General features: G+C 35.8%; 1 protein-coding gene across 2 annotated transcripts; it reads right to left on the bottom strand.

Annotated features, from left to right (window-relative positions):
- Nucleotides 1-2,996: 2,996 nt before the first annotated feature.
- On the bottom strand, nt 2,997-19,872 carry LOC145668892 (N-acetyltransferase family 8 member 3-like). 2 transcript variants are annotated; one of them, XR_014128115.1, is made up of 3 exons: nt 18,880-19,712; nt 12,140-12,266; nt 2,997-6,436 (listed from the first exon to the last, which is right to left on the bottom strand). XR_014128115.1 is itself a non-coding variant. In XM_081737157.1 (2 exons), exon 1 carries the CDS (start codon nt 19,680-19,682, stop codon nt 18,903-18,905), a length of 780 nt encoding a protein of 259 aa, XP_081593283.1. In that variant the 5' UTR covers nt 19,683-19,872; the 3' UTR covers nt 13,557-13,742; nt 18,880-18,902. The 2 variants fall into 2 exon arrangements, 1 of the variants encoding a protein (XP_081593283.1); XM_081737157.1 differs by lacking the exons at nt 2,997-6,436; nt 12,140-12,266 and adding an exon at nt 13,557-13,742 and having other exon boundaries at nt 18,880-19,872.
- Between the last annotated feature and the right edge of the window lie 187 nt (nt 19,873-20,059).

Genomic DNA, 20,059 nt, shown 5'->3' with positions numbered 1-20,059 from the left:
ACGAGTTAACAGATAACGCTGCAAATCTCGCACTTAGCGGCAGATTTTATCAATATCTTTCACGGGAGACGTTATTGTGGCCACAGTTTTGATCGTATTGACATGTGATTGGGTTCGGTAGAAAGGGTAGTGTGACCAACATAGCAATAAAAATTCACCCTGCCTGCGAGGGTCTTAGTACACTTATTTTGTGGACGTGCCTTGTACATCTAGTAATTCACAGAATAATAGGTCTTTTTCCTAATTTTGACAAATGTAGTCATATTGATAGAAAAGTATCCGGACCCGTAGTAGTTAGTAAAAGACGTAAGTCAAAACCTTCACAACCTAGAAGCTTTTGAAAAGTAGTTATAGACAAGAAATGGTAACACACTGAGCAAGGCTGTGCGATAATATGTTAAAAAAAAAAAAAAAAAAAAAAAAAAAAGTATCACGTAACAGTTTCAACACAATAACTGTGTCTTCATCAGACTTCCACTCCACTCGATGAAAGAAGGAGTGGAAGTCTGATGAAGACACAGTTATTGTGTTGAAACTGTTACGTGATTTTCTTTATTTATTTATTTATTTATTTTTTTTATTTTTATTTTTTTTTTTTTTACATATTATCACATAGCCTTGCTCAGTGTTATCGTGTATTAGTACAAAATGGAAACAAGGCCTGATAGAATAGTTATGAGAAATGGACAGAAAAAATAGCTTGTCTACCGAAGTGCACGTGAGATGTGCAAGAAAATACACGGAAGAAAAGAATCGAAAGCAACAAAGGAAAACACATAGGACAGTATTTGAGAAGAATTTTCAGGATGTAAAAAAAAAGAAATTAGGAAAGGGGTAAAAACACACAAATGACGGAAATTACAGTTCATGGACGGTATTCAAAAGAATAATTCTTCTAACAAGACGACGATGTTAGCAAGGGGAACCGTATTATATGCATATTATGCGAAGTGATTAGACAAAGACGATAGAATACTTACAATAAAAGATCAACTCTAAACTGTTTTAAGAGGAAAATTCGTATCGGAGACTAGCCACTTTGTATCTTTTTAACAGAGGATGAATGAGCTTAGCTGTAACAGATTTGAAACCAATATGGTCTTTACGTTTGCTAAGCTTGCATTCTTCCTAACGCTCTACAAAAGAGTGGACAACACAAGCGGTTCAAAAGATAATCCGGAGATTTGGGCTATATGGATAAGCAAACAATGAGGTTTGCAAGCACACAGGTTAAGAATATTTGCTCTCTTTTATACAACTAGATTAATTTCTTCCTTAATATTTTTCAATGCTGCTAAATCTTCAAGTGTGTACTTTTCTCTACTATTCGAATTTTATAATTGTTATAGTTATAATTCTCTCTCTTTGCTTAATACAAGTATTAAGTTTAAGTATTTTCATCGGTAACTCGCAAAAAATACTGGACACATATTCAAATTATTAACCTTTTAGGATTTCTGCTTTTTCAGGTAAATTTTAGGCTTTCAGTTAATGAGCTACTGCTTTCTTACTATTTATCGTAGGATCATGATTCACACCTCGGTTTTTTTTTTTTTTTTTTTTTCAGAAAAAAGCTTCCTTTCCAACGGTACCACTCGCTTGTCCGTATTATACACCAGAAACGGAAAAATCTGGAGGTTTTCGAAAAAAGAAATTCAAAACTGTTGCGCCCCTCTGGCCCGGGCCTGGGTTCACGTAGGAATAAATAAATAAATACATTAAAAAAAAAAAAAAACTCAAAGGTGCAAACATTCTGTATGCAAAATTTCAATCTGATATCTTGAAAACTAAGGGTGCGAAAGATTTTTGAAATTTGCCTAAAGACATAAAAATATCACGCCCCTTTGTCCCCACTTAGCGCCGCCAAGTTGACCATTCGGTTCCAAAATGCATCTGGGGTGTTCTTTGGTCTATGCTTGACTTGACCAAAAAAAAAAAAAAAAGGCTTAAATACCTGTTATAGGACCTAAATAAGCGGTCAAAGACAACACTATGTCATGGTAACAAAAGTTACCATAAATCTTAAAACGTTAAAGAGCTCACCTATGAGTACCTTATAATTCTACATAAATTAGGGCCAGATCCAGAAAAAATAACCGCGGTTATTATAATTTTTACCGTTCAAGTCAACTCATTTGATATTTTTTCTTAAAAGGAAAAGTAAGTCAATGAAGTATAACAGGACATATGATCTTCTACTGAATTTTGAATACTTTTCTTAATTACTGAACTCATTTAATCTGACATTAATTCTACCTTGTACTGGGTAATGTTATGAAAATATCTCCGTTACTCTGTCTTAAAAGTTGTGTTTTCATCTTGACTTACTATAACAGGGTGTCTACTAAAATTCGAAAATGAAATTTCGTGACCTTTTCCTTCCCAAACCATAAAATTTAGCAACATTCTCAAGAGCGAATTTGGGTGCGAATTGGGCCGAATTTTCATGCATGCGATAGAAGCGTGGTTTGATTGCGATTTGGTAGCATCTAAAACCTACCAAAAATATTTTTGGTGGTGAATTTTGACATTTATAGAACAAAATTTTCCTATCTACACTTATATTTCTACACATACAAAAAAATCGTGACCCAAAAAACTACATTTCGTGACTTCTTCTTGACTTTCATGACCGTTTTCTGATTTCGTGACTTTTTCATGACATTCGTGACCGATAGACACCCTGTATAATCTTTTTTGATATTATAGGATACATGATATTAGTTGTCGTCGTGATTAACTTCCGAATTACCTCGATTTTCTTGTAAAGTATCACCTTGTCTTAACTATGACTCAACATGTAATAAAATGAATCAACTATCTTCGCACCTTATGATCATTACCTCGTGATAATAAGTACATTTTATCAATTTTGGGGGGCGCGGTGGCTCAGTGGTAGAGCGTTCACCTCTGGTGCTTGGGGTCCCGGGTTCGATCCCAGACCCCGCCAAGTGAACTTTGTGGTGGACAAACACCGTGCTCATGGGTTTTCTCGGGGTTCTCCCGTTTCCTCCCACTTTATTCATTCCACCATTTCACTCATCTCTCATAATCACCGTCTCCTTTAGCCTAACCGGCATAACCGTGGGACGTAAAACTTAAAGATTTCATTTCATTTTTTTTTATCAATTTAGTTGATCTTAACGTTGTACAAACGCGTATATGAAACATTATGACAACATATTTCAGAGGGTAACGATAAGTGTGACCATGTGACTGCTGATCTAGAAGCAGTTACAAATTCATATAGCATTTTCTGTGTAACTAAGCACGGTACTTACTTAACCACGGATGCTATATGATACACAATACATAATGAATGTTTAAATTCACCTTTGTGTCTCTTGCAATCTTTTTTATATTGTAAAACTTTCTGGTAGGTAGAGCTGGCAAATCAAACAAGGTCCGGAATCGACTCCCATACCGGTTTTATTTTATAAAATTCACTATATAACGGTATTTACACAAAATACTACAAACTTGTTTTCTCTAAATTATCACGTTCAAATTAAGTAGTCCTTGACCGTGTCCGATCTCCACAGAGTCCCGAAGCAGGCTAAGCAGAGTGGTATAGGTGGTATAGGAATTCTCAATGCTCCGTGGCAAGCAGTGAGGGAGTTCGTAGTTACCGAGCCCCGAAGCAGGCTACGCCAGGAGGAAAGGAAAAGTCAAGAGTCCCGTGACAGACTAGAGGCTTGAGGTTAGGTTACTCCTAATGTTCGAAGGCAAACAGGAAGACCTGAGAACTGATATAAAGGACAGTCGGCTGTGTCCCATTATACAGGCGTCCTGGCGGCGGTGGCGCTGCTGCTCCGATTCATCATGTGCTTCGTAGGAGCCACAGGTCCATCGTCTGCTGCTTACAGTAAATCCATGTGGTGCGTAGTATACTGTCGTAAAGCCATGTGGTGGTGTTTACAAACACAAGCGTAGAGTATTGTTTGTATACAGTAATACATAGCATATTACAATATTAGTATATAATGTCCGTTGTCACAATAGCCTTCCTCAATATCTATCATGCTTTTAAAAAAGAAACAGGCGCTGACGAATGTTAGAATGATAACCGAAATTACACAATAGTATAAAAACGATTGCAAGAGATACAGTGGTGAGTTTGAGTATTCACTCATTGTACTTACTATTTTTAACACTGGGAGATAAAATTGGGATCCAAATTTGCATCGCTGATAAGCTAAACTGAAGAATTTACAGGCACTAAATTCAGATCAATAACAGGAGAAAAAAATCGACTTTCTTTTGTTTTTGACGGTATGAAATAGCTACAAAATATACATTACTTTTCAATTTATTTGTACTAGCAAGTATGATTTCGAAAGCAATGAACAAATCCAATTATAATCGTATGTACTTTTGTTCGCTATACTATGTATATTAAACACAACTATGTTCGTATTTTTTTTTTTTAAAAAAAAAGATAATAATAATAATGTAAATACGTAAGAGCAACTGCATTTACATAAATCATGTCTACCTCAATATATATGCTTTCTTTAAATTCATTCACTATCTGTAGGGGACACAATACAATTTCTAAACATAAAGTTCTTCAAATGAAACATGGACTACACTTTGTAAGATAGTGGAATGTGAAATGTACTAAAATGCATTTTTTATACAGTATGTAAAGCTTACATCATAACGCAGTTTGAATTTTAACTTTCCCTTATTGTTCAGTACTATTAACGTGCTCGGAACAGAAACATAGTGATATATGGTTGAACACCTCCAACGACAAATCTGTGTTACACATATCACGATCACATCACTATAACAATTCACACAAGAAACAATGTAACTCCCTTCTATAGTCCTTCTTTATCAACCTGAAACTTTATAATTTTGTCTGTGTCCACAAACTAAATATCATCGTCTTAATGATAGAGGGAATAATTCTTGGACTATCTGACCTTCATTTGTACAAAATCTGTATGCCTTCACATGTATGATTAAGAACATTATTGTGCATCGACAGTCAATGTTTCGTTTGAAGAAACTTCACTGAGCAGATCTCAAATAAATACAGCATACAATTTTAAAAAATATAGTATTGTCATGTATAATTCAACAAAATCATTGGACTAGCGACGATTCGAATACCAATCATCAGCTTACCGAGCAATTACTCCGTTTCTTGTGTTATAGCACTTTCACCCCTTATACTCTACAGACCAGAAATTTATGTGACAATTTGCAGAACCAATCAAATAGTATGAATATTTAAGCCGAGATAGCACATGATTTTCATTTTTAAAATGCTTCTTAAACTTCCGAAGGTATAATATATATAAAACTGGAGTCTCCGCTGCGCTAACGGAATTTTGAATGTCAATCTCTATAGGCTGAAGCAGGTTTCCTTGTATTGAACTTTCAGGTAATTACGAGCATTCAAACCTTAATTAAGAGCATGAGTATGACTTTCTCAACTAAAATATGGACACCATGATAGCTCAGTAGTAGAGCACACGCTTCTGCTGCGTGGAGTCGCTGGTTAGCAAGTGGGCCATGTGGTAACAAACCCTGTCTATGTAGGTTTCCTCGGGGTTCTGTTTCCTCCTACTTTGTTCATTTCAGCATTTCGTCTCTCATAGGCTCAGAGCATAATCATGAGACATTATACTGGATACAAAAAAACACCTTGTTGGATTGCTTCTGCAAATTAATGGCAGAGGGCTGATCCATACTGATTGGAAGAATAAAGAACCTAAACAAAGAAAAACTGGACATATTTCTGGTAGCCTAATTGGTCAGGTAACTGCTCTCCAAGAGGAAATCTGAACTAAATTCCCAACATTTCAGTGTCGTTGTAATGTTCCTTTGCTATTACACTGTTGTATTGTGCCTTCAAGCACTTAAAAAGAGAATTTAAAACTATAAAAAGTAGCTTTAGAAAAGCCAGCTGAATGTAGTATTAAAAGAAAGAAAGAAGAAGAAAAAAAAACTGAACCCAGTATTTTCTCATCTCGCAAACACAGATATACATTGCTGAATAGCTGATTAAGATATGTACTACCGGCGTTAGTCAAGTTCTATTACATAACACGTTTATGTACGTATCAGTTGAATCTGATGTACAGTATAGTTCCTTGTATTGCTAACTTCGCTGCATCGTATCTATTATTATTCACAAATAATTAAAAATATGATTTACACCCATTACTTTAAACCCTGTTAAATAATATAAATGACTAGTATGTTCAAAGATAAATAGTGCATATATATATACACAAAAACAAAATTAATTTTTATTTTTTCCTGAATTTGGTGGTGTTCTTATGGCTAAACCAATAAATTTGAAGTAACTTACAGTCTAAAACAAACCGCAGCTTACTATACAAGATACTGGATATAGAAAGGATATTATGGTGATAGCTACCAAAGTATAAGCTCCACTGGCATGGTGGTAGATACAAACCTGTAATAATAACAGAAAGTCAGAAATGTTGTAGAAATAATGAGAACACAAGCAAATCTTCTTGTTTAAAAAGAAAGAACAGTATTCCTTACCTACAAACATCCAGTAATTCGAAATACTAACATATGGTTTCGGAGTTTTGTTAATTCCAGCCTCAGTGCATATATTAAAGGCTTACCATCTAAACAAATGACATGGTATAGAAAACTCCCATCCAGCTAATCCTGAAACCATTATGTTACTGAACACTTGATAAATAAATAAATTCATTCTGTAATCCAAGGGAAACTCCTAAAAGTTAGTAAAAAATAAATAAATAAAAGAAAATACAAGACTGATTTTTTTAAAACAAAATAGTGTGTGTGAAATAAATAAGTAAAATAAAACTACTGTGCATTAATTTACTAAGGGAGTCATGGTGTTCACTTTCCTTTACACCAGTGATCGTCAAACCGTTGATCGCGAGCTTAGCTCAGTAGATTGCGTTAACGCTCCGGTTGGTTACCTTGATCAATGTTGCCAAGTTGAGGTAAAATTTGCTAAGTCTAGGAGATTCGACTTCCAGAAAAAACTTGTTGATGATAAAAAAAATCTGTTATCACATTTGTTATTTATTACTAACTACACTTCAATTTCTTTCTTATATACAATTCAATATCAGTTTATTTTTGTTATAGATGCATTCCAAGCGAAATCAGTCAATTTTGAAATATGTTTAATTCCACCGTCTTAGATTTTGCTCGTGTTTTAGTATGTTACGAGGTATCAAGAGAGGTGTTAAAATACAAAGTGGCAGATGCTGATGGTTCACTGTTTTCAAGATAGAGAGCACTGAACACGTGAAAAATGTTAAAAACATGTATATATTAAAAAATTTGTAGTTACAGTTTGGTGAATGTGAGGAAAATTAAACTTTGTCCAAGTACACATAATGATACAGAAGAACACACAAAAAAGTAAGAAACCAATACTGCGACCACAATGGCGGGTCAAAGGTAAAGGTCATTCACGCAAAAGTAACCCAAGTTTTGTCATCTTTGTGTAGTAGAAGGGGAAAGAACCACTAATTTTTATTTTGTGACTGACAACCTTGGATCTACCTTCGAACATCGGTGTATATTTCAGCTGGTGGTATGTTGCTCCTTCTTGTGTATGGATGTTATTGTAACTTAATGTTGTCCATATTGGTCATATTTCGGCGGCCATATTGCAAAAAGGGCCTGACCAAAATTGTTCAGCATATGGGAAAATAACCTGCTGTGGTATGTCTCCTTGCACAACGAATATGATTTAGTGGTTCACCATATTGTCCGATTTATCAGAGGTGCAATATGGCTGTGTTCAGATAATGAAAAACATAGTCGAATAGTACAAGGCTTATACAGGGTGTTTCAAAACAACATCGAAAACGTTTGGGAGGTGATTCCTGACACCAATATAAAACAAAAAGTACAGACCAACCTGGGTGCACAAATGCTTCCTTTCGGAGTTACAGGAAAAAAAAAAAAGTAACTTTAGAGGTCCATAGCTCCGTAACTATGGGGACCTACCATAGTCGGGTCTAAGCTCACTTAGAAACTAATATGTGTCCTATACAAAAATAACATGTTTCAGAATCCTAAGGCACTCATGCAACAATTTTAGTAGAGGAAGTTTGGCTACGCATATAATTTGAAGTAATCACCAACTACCTTCATAAAAATTGTTGCGGAAGCACTGCAGGATTCTGAAACATGAATATTTCGATAGTGCACATACTAGTTCCTCAATAAAGTCTTGACCCGCTTACAGTAGGTCCCATAGTATTGGAGCTATGGACCTTTAACATTCATTTTTTCAAGTTTTCGTCTGCCTATAGCTCCGAAAGGAAGTGTTTGTGCACCTAAGTTGGTCTATATTTTTTCGTCTAATCTTGGTGTCAGGAATCACCTCCCAAACGCTGTCGGTGTTAGTTGAAACATCCTGTAGATGTTTATGATTACAACCCATATGTTCAGCATAAAAGACATATTGCAATACCAATAGGTGGTTGACATGCAAAAGTAATGCTTACAAAACCTGAAACATAACAGTATGTGTGATATCAGCAATTCCTTGGAACACACTACCATGCTGTGTACACATTCCAGAATAATCCTACAACTTTTAAAACAGCATCTACCACACATATAGAAAGTTGTGTACTTCACAGATCGCGCCGTTACCAGTATAAGAAAGAAAAAAAAAAATCAGTCTATTGCACCATAAGGAAGACTTCAACCTGGATGCAGAATGGCGCTTCTTTGCCACTGCACATGGGAAGAGGCCATGTGATAGTGTTGGTGGGACTGTGAAGAGGCATGTGGCTAAAGAATCATTACAACGAATGGATTATCCCATTCAAACAGCTCAAGAGAACATCCGTGGCATACAGATCACTTATGTGTCCCGGAGGAAAATAGACGAACAAGAGGTACCGCCTCATAAAGTTTTTTTTTTTTTTTTTTTTTTTTTTTTTTTTAAAGTTGGTAGCTCATAGGATTAGAAAACTGTACGGTAATTCCGAAGCTTCATAAGTTTGGCGACCACTGCTTTAGACCCTGAGTTGCTTAACTATAGTTCTAATTGGTTTCTACACAGTCTACTGAACTATAGCAGACGTATATCTAACAATCAGCAATACAATTGTGCACCCATATGACCCCAGAAAACGGAACTCAAAACTCTGTCATCTTCCATGACAACCCAGACTCCAACATCAAGGTCTGCAGTCTGTAACCCTCCATGGAGAAGGTTGTCAACACCAGACTACTAGCACTAAATACTGACCTTCCAGTTGAAACGGAACTGATGATAATCCAAAACTAAAACTCAACAAGGAAAGCACTAAATAGCATCTATAATTTTGAATTGGATCTGTTGTATCTATTCCCCTTATTCTCCGTCACAGACACACACAAATTCAATGAGATTTGATTACATTTATTATAAGTAAACAATGCAATCATGCTACCGCTCTTCCATACATTACACAATAATAGACAAATACATCTTAAACCTAATGAATAGAATACAAAATTCAAAAGTAAAACTTAAGTGTAATTACTTAAAAGAATAAAGATGGTTAACTGTCAGCTGATTTATTCAAAAATGCTAAGATGTCTGTTACATGAACTTTACAATTCTGGAGAAAGAAAAAAAAAAATCTGAAAATTTTATGAAGTCATCGTTTGTATAAGTTTAAGAAAATCCCAATTCTCGTTACTGTCCGGCAAATAACTAACATTTATATATATAGCACTTTAGCTATATATATATATATCTGATTTATGTTAAAAATGGCAGACTTAATGTCCATCTATCCAAATACAGAACAACTTATTTTACGTGGGCTCAAAATAGTTGAAATTTTATGAAGTTAAAATACATCCGAAACAAAATTTTGATCAAAACACAAGAACATGGCGGTTCATAAGTAATTTGGCTAAGCCAAGCCATTTATCGAACTAATGTTTAAGTAATTTTAGCGAATGTTCTCAGCCAGTGAAGATATTGACATCCGACGTTTCGAATGCAGACATTGCATTCATCTTCAGGGATTGTTATGAAGAGATCGATGACTACTTAGGGTCGGAGCTATGAATGGGGATCTGTGATTGGCTGAGGCGGAATGCTGGCTCCTGATTGGTTGTTGATGTGGCTACGAGAAATGGTTTTGTTGAACGTCTGTTTCTTGTTCCTGAAAAGGGACGACCAGACAGGACTGAGTTGAAATCCATTGTTTCTTTCACGTGAGATAGTTATGGCTTCCTTTATCATTCTGTCCCAAAACTTGCTGCACTTGGCTACTATGCTGGTATTTGTAATATTGATTCTGTATCCCAGCTCTAAGCTATTCTCTGCTAGTTCTGATTTTTCGGGTTGTTGAAGTCTTACGTAGCTATTGTGTTCTTTGCATCGTTGTTCAATGGTACGTCCTGTTTGTCGTAAGTATGATCTGCCACATTCACATGGTATACGATATACTCCGGGAGTGCGTAGGTGAAGGTTGTCTTTCTGATGTTGGCCGGAGGTTTGTGAATAACTCTTATACCTGTATGACGAGTATTCTACTGAGTTTGATAAAGGTGTGGCCAATGAAAGGCAATACGATAGTAGAGAGAAAATCCTTATTCTTAGCTCTGTTGATCGGTTTGTGTTGGGAAGTAACGCCTTCTTAAGGCCATGTTGATATCTGTAAGTCATTCTTTTGTAGTGTCACACACAGGTAATTGAATTATTCTTGTAAATTTTCCTGGTTACTTACAAAAACTGCTATGTACGTCAAGGTGTTTAGCACTTTAAGACGTTGTGACTTGTGATGACAGCTGCTTGCATTGAGATAAAGATTCGTATGTGTCGGGCTCCTATACGCTGTGTTCTAATGCTCCATTAGATTTACGGCGAACAACAATATCAAGAGAAAGGGAAGCATTCATTCCGCTCCAGTTCCATGATGAATCTGATTTGAGGATGACAACTTTTGAGAAATTCCAGAATATCCTGTAGTGCTCCAAATTCATTTGGCCAGATAGCAAAAGTACCATCAACGTATCTAAAGAAACAGGTCGACTTAAGAGCCCCTGCATTAATTGCTTCATGTTCGAAACACTCCATGTTGAAGTTGACAATGACAGGAGAGAGAGAGAGAGAGGAAGAAAGAGAAAAAAGACCCCATGGCTACTCCATCTGTTTGTTCATAGTAACATCCATCTTACACGTACGTGGAAATCAGTGTGTGGTAAAGCAGGTCAGTTGGTTCCAGGCTAAAGTGGTTTCCTATTAATTGCACCGTATCCTTGACAGAAACTCTTGTAAATAGAGAAACTACGGTGAAACTGATCAGGGAGTCGCTTGGATTCACTTTCGAGTTCTTCAGGATCTTAAGAAAATCAGAAGAGATTTTAATGTGATGTTCACAGTTTCCGACGAACGCATTTACAGTTGACGTAAGGTACTTTGCGAGACGAAATGTTGAGCTCCCTATAATGCTGACAACAGGCCTCAGAGGTAACCATCCTTGTGAACTTTTGGTAAGAGTCGAGATGCTTGGTTTCCGTATGCGGACAGGCTCATACACAGATCTTCGGAAAGTCCGAACTTCTTTAGCAACAGATTAGTTTTCCTATCAACGGCTGATGTCGGGTCTTTGGTTAGCTTTTTGTCGACTGGGTCAGCTATCTTCTTGTAAGTCAATGTACGCAGCAGGGCATTACCCTTGTCAGCTGGCAGTATTGTTATGTCTGGGTTATTACAAAGAGATTTAAGAGCAGCACGTTCTGCTTTGGTAATGTTAGATTCCATTGAAGTGCATAACCACCGAGGATCATAGCTGGAATTCACCGGGCTGTCAGTCACCTGCCGCAGATGTGAGTGACGAGATTCGAGTGGAAGCCGAAAGGTACTTTCTAGGGCCATCCAACATAACCAACATATATATGCAGCTGTAGAATCAAATTACGTCTACTATTGATTTAATGTCTTCTTTCATACTTGCGAATATACGTTAGATCATTCATCTTTATACAGCAAGAACCTCTCAGAGCATACTTTGACAGCGTTTCACACAGTTCGACGAGTACACATACAAAATACTGTGGGTGCGTGCGTTTTAAATAAACCTATATGTTACATGACTTACCAAACATTCAGTTCACTTTCTACATTAATCGAGAAAATACTTACACGCTTAGAAAACCACCTCCATTGAAGTTCATTTTAGTTGATATACTGTATATATACATATTCTTCCACAAATTGCGTAGAATCCTAGGTTGAGAGTCAAGACGGTTACAATTATGCGTAGTTTCACCTACAAAATAAAATTACAAGTTTAAAATGTATTTACTACATATCTGTCTATGTACTGAGTATGCAAACGGTAAGTCTTTTTAAGTCAAAAACACTCATTTTAGCATCTCCTCATATCAAAGATGAATAAAACATCTCAGATATTTCGAAGAAGAAACGTTCTTGATAATCAGGCTTGAAAAATGCGGGAAGTCACATCTTTACTCTTGTAAACCATTGATGAATGGATGAATGTAGACAACTAATAAAGGCAGTTCATTTAAAGGGTTACTACTCAGGAATAACCTATGTCTACTGCTTGTTTAATGCATCCTTACACACCAAGAATATATGTAAAATCATTGAGATTTATCATTCGGATGGCACCTTACACGTTATTTATCTGCTATTCCAAAATCGGTAACTAAGCTCAAGACGGCAAAATTTCCTTTCAGGTAATTCATTTTCGATTCGTTTAATGATTCCAATTCGGATTCCAAAACAGATTACTCGGAAGAGTTTCTTTAACGTTCTGAGGAACCAGCTCTTCCAAAACGGAATTGGGTTAGGAATCATGGTCGTTCGTGCTACATATCCTTCACTGATTATTTTAAACATAGTCTTTCGACATAACGAAAAATTTATTACTATTCTACCTTGCACTCTTAGAATAACCCTAAATTAATCAATATTTCAAATATTCAATATTTAAAATATTACAGAGCCGCGGTGGCTCAGTGGTAGAGCGTTCACCTCTGGTGCTTGGGGTCCCGGGTTTGATCCCAGCCCCCGCCAAGTGAACTTTGTGGTGGTCAAACACCGTGTGCGTGGGTTTCCTCAGGGTTCTCCCGTTTCCTCCCACTTTCTTCATTCCACCATTTTATTCATTACTCATCATCACCGTCTCCTTTAGCCTAACCGGCATAAGCGAGGGGCGTAAAACTCAAAAATTTCATTTCATTTAAAATATTACACCAGAAACCACCATAATCCTGAACTCCAGCAAGTTATAGAACAAAATTCATAAAAACTTAAAACTAACGAATATGTCGGAATTTCTAGAGCAAAATACATGTTTATTCACTTGAGGGGAGGCAAGCCCCCAATCCCCCATATACCAACTACTACTCTAAGTAAAAATTAAAAATATATTAAAAAAACAACAACATACCCCAAAAAATATATAGATGAATATAATTCAGTTGCAGCCTCAAAAATATTAAATATTTCTATGACCGAAGAGAGCTTTATAAAGTTGAACAGTCAACAAACCCTGGTCCCGCAATTAGACCTACGGTATCTTATAACAGCTTTCAAACATACTTCTCTCCAGTAGATCAGCCAATCACAAACAGATTTTGAATTAACTTTGACGTAAAGGACCTCACAATGTTCTAGTACTTTGTAATACCACTCACAAACATACAACAAATCAACAGTATTTGCCGCACTTCTAGCCTTGAAATGATGAAAAAATGCCACTTTTCAAAGGAACTTGCTGTAAATAGAATGAATATCGATTATAACAAATATGTAATATTTTCAATTTTTCACCACGAAAAGTGAAAAATAACTTATACTCTTTCTCACACGAAAAAGAAGTCTTACTTAATTTCATTATTCCGACACTGAAACAAAATTTGAAACAACTCTTTTCCGTGTTGCCAATTTCACTGGATAGTTGAAATAAATCTAAATAACAGAGAAATTCTTCAAAAATAAGTGATCAAATAACGCTATTAAATATATTTATATCTGAAATACAACATTCGACCGCGCCACATTTCACACCCGTCACACACCGCACGAGCAACTACTACTGCAAGGTACAAGCTGGCAGAAAAGCCACGTGACCTCTCTATTCGCTGTTATACAAGAGTTTTTCTGACGTAGCGACTGGAACTGATTCGTTCAAAAATCCGGAACAAGTTGAATCAAATCACTGAGTCGAAAGAATGAATGAATCGCCTACAGAAAAGACTTGCCCTAAAAATAATCAAAATTAATCAAATTTTTTCTTATCTTAGTACGGGATACTAAGGTAAGGTATTTAATTGATGTATCCCACAGCATTCAAAGGAAATACAAACAGCCTACTTCAAAATGTTAACCAATAATTGATAATGGGTGATATTGGGTACATACTACCTTAAATACTAACCTTGTATCCCAGAAGAATGTTGTGTTATATATATTAAATAATTTCAACTCTTTCTGAGGCTTTCATGCCTGCTGCTATGCTTAATCCTGATCATTAATCCAGGTGAGGAGGTTTTCTTATTAAGAATATGAAGAACAATTAAGAACATAACAACCAATATTAAGAATATGAAGAAAAACTTATTAATTTTTCTGTAGTTTGTTGAACTTCGCACATCTTGACGTGACGAATTGCTTTTGTGCAGGGTGGAAAAAAATCATGATTTAAAAAAAAAAAAAACATTTTTGTTGATTTTTTTTTATTTAAATCGATATTTTTGATTTAAATCAAATCTTTCTCCTTGTAAATTACAAGTCGAGAACTGAAGAAAAAGCATTAGGAATTAGTATTAAATGCTAATAATGCCATTTAAGTGAAAGTATTAGGGTTGAATTTTGAATTAATCCCCAATTGTTAACCTATATCAATCCCAAAATAATGTTTCTTAACCCTTTTAAATTATGGCTTTTCTAAAAGGTAAATTATAGACTTTCAATCAAGCAGCTATAATATCATCCCTATTTATCCTAGGATCATGGTTCATACCTCATTCTCTTCAGAATAGAACAGCCTTTGAAACGGTAACATTCACATTTCCCTATAATGTCCCTGAAGCGGACAATTTTGAGAGAAAATGGGATTTTTCTGATTTTTTTTTTTTTTCAAATTTTGATCCCCTCTGGACTGCCTTGTGTTAACGCACATATTTCAAAATCAACTGGGAAATACTAAGGGATGTACTAAACGTGTGTATAAAATTTCAAGCTGTCAAAATGTTTAACAATGAGCTAAAAACACCCCAGATAACCCGCATGTAATGTAAACATTTCCTCAAACATCCCTATTTATCCTAGGGTCGTGATTTGTACATTATTCTCTTCATATAAAAAAGATTTTCAATCGTACCATTCAAATCTCCATCGTGTATCTGGGGCGGAAAAATCACGGAAAAAGGGATTTTCTGTTAAAAATATCGTTTTTTACTTTTTACCCCTCTGGAGCAACCCCCTGTTTTAAGGTAGAGATCTGAAACAGTGAAAAATACTAAGGGTTGCATTGAATAAGTGCGCAAAATTTCAATCTTCTAGGTGCAAAAGTAAGCCCGCGAAAAATAATGTCCCCCAAATACCCCAGATTACCGTATAAAACAGGATCTCAGGTAACAGTTTCCTGAAACATCCCTATTTATCCTAGGATCATTGTTCGTACATCATTTTCTTCAGAATAGAACAGACTTTCAAACGGTACAATTCATGTGTCTTCATCTGAATCTCGAAAAAAGCTATTTTGTTAAAAATATCCTTTTTTTACATTTTCCCCTCTGTACCCCCTGTTTTTACGCAGAGACCTGAAAACATCTGAAAAATACTAAGGGGTGCACTGAATGAGTGCCAAATTTCAGTCTTTTGAATGCAAAATGTAAGCCCGCCAAAAAATAAGAATAATAGACATAACAAAAAATATCTTTTTAAATTTATGATGTCATCACACACTATGCCTCGACGCAGAAAGGCGCGAAAGCATATGTAACATGTTCTAGAATGCCTCCAGTCTTGAAAAAAACGAAATAAAAAGGTTTATTGATACTTTTTAATTGAATAATGAAGATTCAATTTTTAATAGAATAAAAATAGATAATATAATTTAAAAGGTTAAGCATTAAGGAAAAAGTAGAGCAACGTTTATTAAAATGACACTTTCATACTATGCTGTACATTTGAGTCTCATTGTATTATGATTATAACTTCCGTAACCGAAATAACAGAACAGAAACGGGATTTTACTTATTTTCACTTTAAATTATTTTGTTTCGGAATTTGATTTAAATCAACGATTTTTATTTAAAAAATCAACTGATTTAAATCAATCCACCCTGCTTTTGTGTATTACTTCAGTTGCTTCTGTTACAAGGATTGCGATATAATGAACAGTTCTAGGTTTCTGTAAATTTTGTCATATGCTTTTTAGGAGTCAGGAAATATGGTGGTCCCTAGTGTATTATTCTTATTTTATTATTCTAAACATTACATATTTGAAGTTTTAATTTAGGACTATGCTAGCATCTAACATAGTAGTAAATTTGGGTAAACTTTACAATACCCGCTCCAGCTGCGCATCGACAAGTAGGAACGCTTTAAAAAGGTATAGTAGAGGAGCGTAAGTATAAGCATAGAGTAAATTTCCTCTATGATATAAGTAAGGACGGGTTAGCTTAAAGTTAGAGAAGTTTGGACCCATTTTTTTAAAATTAATCAAGTGATATTTCCCACTTCCGCATAAGGATATTAACTCCTTCGAACAGTTCTTTGGGAACCGATTCACTGAATAAATTGCCTAAGGTAAAGATTTCCCCAACACTGTTCTAGGGTTAACTGCTGTATCGCCGGAAAAATCTTAGAAAATTTACCAGATGAATTGGATAACTTATTTTGATTTGTGAGGAAGAGCGAGTAAAAGTCAGGTAAGCGGAATAGTAAGTTAAGAAAATACTTGTTAGTTGTTTTTTTATGTTGTGAGTGGCACTATATGTGGACTTCGAAGGGACTATTTGGTGGAGAGGTACACTTGTTATGATTTATGGGAAAGGCAGTGTGGAAATGGGGCGTAAATGACAAGATTGTCACATATCGTGTTTGAGATCTATGGATTGGTACAAAAATAAGGTGTGTCATTTGTTGAAACTGTGTGAAAGGCATGGTCCACTAAACAGGAGAAGTTTAGCGTAAGTATAGAAAAGAATTGAAAGTACAGAAAAGAAGAGGAACATCTAACAAAACTTAGGGGGGCGCGATGGCTCAGTGGTAGAGCGTTCACCTCCGGAGCTTGGGGTCCTTGGTTCGATCCCATCTCGCGCCGTGTGGACAAACATCGTGCTCGTGGGTTTTCTCGGGGTTCTCCCATTTCCTCCCACTTTCTTCATTCCACCATTTCATTCATTACTCATTATCACTGTCTCTTTAGCCTAACCGCCATAATCGTGGGACGTAAAACTTAAAGATTTCATTTCATTTTTCTAACAAAACTTAATCTAATCTAACTTACTATAGTACATTTTGGTACTTTTTTTTGGATGGCATTTAGTATCTCCCACAAAGTTGTGAGGCACACGTCATGCATTTCAGGACACATAAAGTGTTTTTCGGCTTAAGTTTCGAGTTGCCTCTCTAGTTCCAAACCTACAAAAAAGGCTGTTAAAACATTAAAAATTGATGGGTTAGGCTTGGTTAAATTACCCGGTAAGACTGTAGTTAGATTAGAACAGTGACTGGAATCGGTCCCTACAGAAGCTTTAATTATCACTTTAATACTTATAAAACTTTAATACATTCTCTTCATTTTTCTTATACAACTCTGTAAAACTCAATGCGGAAATACATTCAACGGACCAATTCGCCATACGACTACCATGCTGCTGAATCATTGAAACCTACAGCGTCTTGCAAATAGTACCCACTTCTACATATCGTTTCTCCTGTCAAACGTAACTCTACTGCCAAACTTCCACACCTAAACAGCACATAAGAACTCTAAATCATCATTTCTCACCTCATTTCCTCTGTAAATTTGGCATTTATTCCGAAGTTGGGCGTCCGCTTTCGCCACGTTTTTTTGCTGTTATCTCCTTTCCACGCTTTCTGCAATTTGCTATTATGTTCATTAATACGTGCTCTTCACAAACTTTTAAAAGATTTTGCTCGCTATCAACGTATTGCTTCACAAATGTTAAAATTGTTAGTTCATTGCCCTTGTACATTCGCCATGTTGATAACATAAATGCTCATTTCTTTCCAACAATGCAACTGTTCGGTTACCTTGCGCCAAGTAGTTCCCTCCGCTCGCCGTATAGTCGCATGTTTATAACCGCTTATATATAACAAATAAACAGATTTTTCGAGACTCTTATACATTATCAAGCACACAAACGATCAAATTATCCATATCTTTCCTGTAAATTTTAAAAATTTTGCTGGAAACGGACGCCCAACTTTGGAATTTAACCCGTAAATTTTCCTAATTTTTATAAAAAACGGAGGGGCAACTATAAACCTAACTCTGTTTTCCTACTATCCTCGTTCATGCGCACACCCACTGTCACTGACACGCCTGCTCCCTACGGACGCGCCCTCTCGCTAACGCTCGGGCCCTCCTTCTACGCTCCTGGATAACACTAGTACTTCTGAGTGGCCACCTAGCATAAGCTTGTGTTTTATGCACTAGTGTTTATGCCATACGTCCACATTGTATTTCAAATAATCACTACCAAGTGTGCCAGGGTCACAACCTAGTAGGCCTATTTTGGGGAAGAAACTAAATAATATTACTCTTTTTAAACCTTTTGTGTGGTCATACAAAACGATACAGCAGTAATGCCCTGTTCTAGCCTAAAAATACTACATAAAACGCAACACATTCACTGACAGACATAAAGACTCACCTGTAAACACACGATTCGCATCTTTAGGCATCTAACAAAGTCTTATTAGTTTTGATATTATACGTTAATTCGTACATTGGAATGGTAACTACACTCCCTACAATTGATTTATGATACAATTGCTTCAATTCAAATCCCCTTTTAAGATACAATTCTCTTGCAGCATCATGACACTCAGTTGTTACAAGTTCTATGGAACAATACCCTTTTTCTTTACAGAACTGAAGAGCCTCATTTAATAATGCTGTCGCTATTCCTTTCCTACGATACTCGCGTTTCACTGCCATCCTTCTTAACCACGCAATATTCTCTTCTTGTCGCTGTTTTGTTATTGCGACTGTTCCGACTATTTTTCTTCGATACGACATAAGATCTAACACCATACTTTTAAGTTCCTGATCATTCGTGAAAGTATACTTGATGTCTTTTGATGGGTTCAATACAATACATGGTTCATACACTTCAGCTACCCAAAAGCCGGTAAAATCAGACGACATATACACACGAGGAATGTTACTTACGTCTTGCTGCAGTTCCAAAACTTTAAAAGTATGGGCGCTGTATATACACACATACATTACAATGACAACAAACGGAATAGACCAAATGCAAAAGCTAAGAGGAAACCCAAAGAATATAAACATTATTGCAGATAGTAAAATCATCACTTGGTATGTCAGTTCTCTTGTTAAACCAGCGATGAAAACTGGATTTACTGTTGACATTGTTCCTTCTTTGATAATTTCTTTACATTGGGGTTCATCACCCGGCTTGAAATAACGCACTACTACAAAATGATTCATTCTTCCTTGTAAAAATGAATGGAATTTTTGCGCTCATATAATGTAATTAAAAATACAACTGCAACTAGTTAACGACACCAAACCACAAAATCAAAAGGCGAAAACAAATAAATAACATAACGTATGCTTAAATTTATCACAACATTGCTCTCTTTCTACCAGCGATGCGACGCGACGCGACGCGAAGCAACAAGATATCAGTGGCACCAGTACACTCAGACGAAAATTAGGTGAATAATTTCTTAAAATTTATACATAACAATACGGATACTTTACAAAATCAATTTCATTATTTTAACTACTATCAAAACTGTTTAATATATTTACGCGACATCACAAGCATTAATGTAATTTTATTTATGAAAAAATATGAAACA

The sequence above is a fragment of the Thermobia domestica genome, chromosome 13 (genome assembly GCF_964235325.1).
Source record: "Thermobia domestica chromosome 13, izTheDome1.hap1.1, whole genome shotgun sequence".
Lineage (NCBI taxonomy): Eukaryota > Metazoa > Arthropoda > Insecta > Zygentoma > Lepismatidae > Thermobia > Thermobia domestica.
Note: the sequence above shows the minus strand (reverse complement) of the source record. Positions and strands in the feature narration are given on the sequence as shown.

Excerpts from the sequence above, each read along its gene's own strand:
- LOC145668892 (XM_081737157.1), bottom strand. The coding sequence starts at position 19,682 with ATGAATCATTTTGTAGTAGTGCGTTATTTCAAGCCGGGTGATGAACCC.